Source organism: Palaemon carinicauda, chromosome 12, assembly GCF_036898095.1.
Source record: "Palaemon carinicauda isolate YSFRI2023 chromosome 12, ASM3689809v2, whole genome shotgun sequence".
NCBI lineage: Eukaryota > Metazoa > Arthropoda > Malacostraca > Decapoda > Palaemonidae > Palaemon > Palaemon carinicauda.
Window position 1 is genome coordinate 7154690 of NC_090736.1, and position 5000 is coordinate 7159689.

At 37.9% G+C, this 5000-nt stretch overlaps 1 protein-coding gene across 1 annotated transcript in view; it reads left to right on the top strand.

Annotated features, from left to right (window-relative positions):
* LOC137651193 (multidrug resistance-associated protein 1-like) overlaps positions 1 to 5000 on the top strand; it is an 80046-nt gene that overhangs the window by 33959 nt on the left and 41087 nt on the right. Inside the window, 3 exon segments of the mRNA XM_068384346.1 lie at positions 2545 to 2670; positions 3209 to 3381; positions 3883 to 4050. Of these exon segments, the coding sequence (XP_068240447.1) occupies positions 2545 to 2670; positions 3209 to 3381; positions 3883 to 4050 (467 nt within the window).

The following is a 5000-nucleotide window of genomic DNA, read 5'->3' on the forward strand; positions in this document are numbered from 1 at the left end:
TATTATATATAAAGTATAAAAACTTCAAGATAACAAGATGAAGAAAAATAAGATGAAAATAGTGTGCTCGAGTGTACCCTCAAGCAAGAGAATTAGCCAGTAATACATTCGGTTTTTTTGGAGTGTACCCTCAAGCAAGAGAATTTGCCTGTAATACATTCGGTTTTTTTGGAGTGTACCCTCAAGCAAGAGAATTAGCCAGTAATACATTCGGTTTTTTTGGAGTGTACCCTCAAGCAAGAGAATTTGCCTGTAATACATTCGGTTTTTTTTGGAGTGTACCCTCAAGCAAGAGAATTAGCCAGTAATACATTCGGTTTTTTTGGAGTGTACCCTCAAGCAAGAGAATTAGCCAGTAATACATTCGGTTTTTTTGGAGTGTACCCTCAAGCAAGAGAATTTGCCAGTAATACATTCGTTTTTTTTGGAGTGTACCCTCAAGCAAGAGAATTTGCCAGTAATACATTCGGTTTTTTTGGAGTGTACCCTCAAGCAAGAGAATTTGCCAGTAATACATTCGGTTTTTTTTTGGAGTGTACCCTCAAGCAAGAGAATTTGCCAGTAATACATTCGGTTTTTTGGGAGTGTACCCTCAAGCAAGAGAATTTGCCAGTAATACATTCGTTTTTTTTTTAGTGTACCCTCAAGCAAGAGAATTTGCCAGTAATACATTCGGTTTTTTTTTTGGAGTGTACCCTCAAGCAAGAGAATTTGCCAGTAATACATTCGGTTTTTTGGGAGTGTACCCTCAAGCAAGAGAATTTGCCAGTAATACATTCGGTTTTTTTGGAGTGTACCCTCAAGCAAGAGAATTTGCCAGTAATACATTCGGTTTTTTTTGGAGTGTACCCTCAAGCAAGAGAATTTGCCAGTAATACATTCGGTTTTTTGGGAGTGTACCCTCAAGCAAGAGAATTTGCCAGTAATACATTCGGTTTTTTTGGAGTGTACCCTCAAGCAAGAGAATTTGCCAGTAATACATTCGGTTTTTTTTGGAGTGTACCCTCAAGCAAGAGAATTTGCCAGTAATACATTCGGTTTTTTGGGAGTGTACCCTCAAGCAAGAGAATTTGCCAGTAATACATTCGGTTTTTTGGAGTGTACCCTCAAGCAAGAGAATTTGCCAGTAATACATTCGGTTTTTTGGGAGTGTACCCTCAAGCAAGAGAATTTGCCAGTAATACATTCGGGTTTTTTTTGGAGTGTACCCTCAAGCAAGAGAATTTGCCAGTAATACATTCGGTTTTTTGGGAGTGTACCCTCAAGCAAGAGAATTTGCCAGTAATACATTCGGTTTTTTTGGAGTGTACCCTCAAGCAAGAGAATTTGCCAGTAATACATTCGGTTTTTTGGGAGTGTACCCTCAAGCAAGAGAATTTGCCAGTAATACATTCGGTTTTTTGGGAGTGTACCCTCAAGCAAGAGAATTTGCCAGTAATACATTCGGTTTTTTGGGAGTGTACCCTCAAGCAAGAGAATTTGCCAGTAATACATTCGGTTTTTTTGGAGTGTACCCTCAAGCAAGAGAATTTGCCAGTAATACATTCGATTTTTTTTGGAGTGTACCCTCAAGCAAGAGAATTTGCCAGTAATACATTCGGTTTTTTTGGAGTGTACCCTCAAGCAAGAGAATTTGCCAGTAATACATTCGGTTTTTTTTGGAGTGTACCCTCAAGCAAGAGAATTTGCCAGTAATACATTCGGTTTTTTGGGAGTGTACCCTCAAGCAAGAGAATTTGCCAGTAATACATTCGGTTTTTTTGGAGTGTACCCTCAAGCAAGAGAATTTGCCAGTAATACATTCGGTTTTTTTTGGAGTGTACCCTCAAGCAAGAGAATTTGCCAGTAATACATTCGGTTTTTTGGGAGTGTACCCTCAAGCAAGAGAATTTGCCAGTAATACATTCGGTTTTTTGGAGTGTACCCTCAAGCAAGAGAATTTGCCAGTAATACATTCGGTTTTTTGGGAGTGTACCCTCAAGCAAGAGAATTTGCCAGTAATACATTCGGGTTTTTTTTGGAGTGTACCCTCAAGCAAGAGAATTTGCCAGTAATACATTCGGTTTTTTGGGAGTGTACCCTCAAGCAAGAGAATTTGCCAGTAATACATTCGGTTTTTTTGGAGTGTACCCTCAAGCAAGAGAATTTGCCAGTAATACATTCGGTTTTTTGGGAGTGTACCCTCAAGCAAGAGAATTTGCCAGTAATACATTCGGTTTTTTGGGAGTGTACCCTCAAGCAAGAGAATTTGCCAGTAATACATTCGGTTTTTTGGGAGTGTACCCTCAAGCAAGAGAATTTGCCAGTAATACATTCGGTTTTTTTGGAGTGTACCCTCAAGCAAGAGAATTTGCCAGTAATACATTCGATTTTTTTTGGAGTGTACCCTCAAGCAAGAGAATTTGCCAGTAATACATTCGATTTTTTTTGGAGTGTACCCTCAAGCAAGAGAATTAGCCAGTAATACATTCGGTTTTTTTGGAGTGTACCCTCAAGCAAGAGAATTAGCCAGTAATACATTCGGTTTTTTTTTTTTTTTTTCAGACGGGTGAATTTCCCCCAGTCTTGGTGATAACTTTCATCTTACAGTACTTAATCACCGTGTCTGTATTTATCACCAACTGGTTCGCAGACGCCCCTTCAAAACTACAGGTCCTTTGTATGTCGCAGGTAAGATGCCTTGATTTTTTACGTCCGCCAACGAAGTTGGAAGGAGGTTGTGTTTTACCACCTGTTTTCGTAACTGTGTAATTGTTTGTGTATGTGTTTGTTTGTGAATAGCTTCCTGGCCACAATGTAAAATGTAAAAGATATATTCAATTTCTAGTATTCTTGGGAAGCTCATTTGACTCTATGAATCTCATTTTGTATCAATTCACTTTCGTCTCAAATCCATGACTCCGCAGATGCCCAGTCGAGAATTGAGTGCGTCTATCTCATAGAATTCCCTCTACTGACGAAAATGTAAAAGATTTATTTAATTTCTATCATTCTTAGGAAGCTCATTTGACTCTATGAGTCCTATTTTGTATTAATTCATTCCGCAGATGCCCAGTCCAGAATTGAGTGCGTCTATCTCATAAAATTCACTCTACGGACGAAAATGTATAACAATTATTTAATTTATATCATTCTTAGGAAACTCATTTGACTCCTTGACTCTCATTTTGTATTAATTCACTTTCGTCTCAAATCCATGACTCCGCAGATGCCCAGTCCAGAATTGAGTGCTTCTATCCCAAGTCAGTTCATGTACTGGTGGTGTATGCCTTTGATCTGGACTGGTTACAAGAGGCCGCTGGTCTTCGACGACCTCTGGGACATAAATCCAAACCAGGTGGCCTCTGTGGTCTCAGATGGCTGGCACGAAGATTTTCACAGGTACGTGTGGTCTTGAGATGGCCTCAAGCCCTTGGTTTCTGTTTGAAAGATTGTGATAATTGACTTATAGAATAATTTTGAATTGTAGGTGCTACAGAGAGGAGCTATGAAGTATGAATTAATTCTAGAAATATACATGAAAATCATTTTTGGAAAAATGAAAGAACAAAATTTTCTCTTTATACTTCTACAAAGATTTCAAAATCTTCTGAAACTTATAAATGCAAGTCTATTCCAAGAAACAACAGAGGCATCTGTTGGCGAGTTGTTAACTATCATCCTTATCATCTTAATCAATGCGACTTTGCTTTTCCTTCATTATGTTTGGAAATGTGTTGTGAACACTAAAAAGATGCCAGTTGTAAACAATGCGAATGGCTGGAATTCGATGCAACTGATAGCTGAAAGGATTAAGTAATACTTAGTACAAAGGGAGATACAGAGAGAATAGTTGTCTTTTGCGGAGACTGTAATAATCGACGAACATCTTTCTCCCAACAGGAAACCCAAATACTCCAAAGACTCTTATGACACGGGAAAGGAAACTGGTAAGAAGAAATCCTTCCTTTATAGAAGGCTCTGGAGGCTGTGCAAAGGATACCTGCCATTGCTCGTCTCTTTGTATTTCGTCGCAGAAATGATCAGGTTTATAACTCCTCAGCTCCTAAGGTAATTGTAATTTCAATACTTATTCGGTTTATTTCTTCCTCTATATACTCCAAAATCAAACCATTGTTCTCTAGTCTTGGATAGTGCCATAGCCTCTGTACCAAGGTCTTCCACTGTCTTGAGTTAGAGTTCTCTTTCTTGAGGGTACACTCGGGCACACTATTCTATCTCATTTCCCTTCCTTTTGTTTTGTGAAAGCTTTTATAGTTTATTTAGGAGATATTTATTTCAATGTTACTGTTTTTAGAATATTTTATTTTTCCTTGTTTCCTTCCCTCACTGGGCTATTTTCCCTGTTGGACCCCCGGGCTTATACCATCCTTGTTTTCCAACTAGGGTTGTAGCTTAATAATAATAATAATAATAATAATAATAATAATAATAATAATAATAATAATGATTAGAGTTCTCTTGCTTGGGGGTGTAAATGTAATTTCAATGCTTATTCGGTTTATTTCTTCCTCTGTATCATGGTCTTTCACGGTCTTGGATTAGAGTTCTCTTGCTTGAGGGTGTTAATGTAATTTCAATACTTAATCGGGTTATTTCTTCCTCTATACCATGGTCTTCCACTGTCTTGGATTAGAGTTCTCTTGGTTGAGGGTGTAAATGTAATCTCAATACTTATTCGGTTTATTTCCTCCTCTGTACCATGGTCTTCCACTGTCTTGGATTAGAGTTCTCTTGCTTGAGTGTGTAAATGTAATTTCAATACCTATTCGGTTTACTTCTTCCTCTGTACCATGGTCTTCCACTGTCTTGGATTAGATTTTTCTTGCTTGAGGGTGTAAATGTAATTTCATTACTTATTCGGTTTATTTCTTCCTCCATACCTGGGTCTTCCACGGTCTTGGATTAGAGTTCTCTTGCTTGAAGCTTTTATAGTTTATATATAAAAGGTCTGATTATATGTTGTTGCTATTCTTAGAATGTTTAAAATAATTCCATCA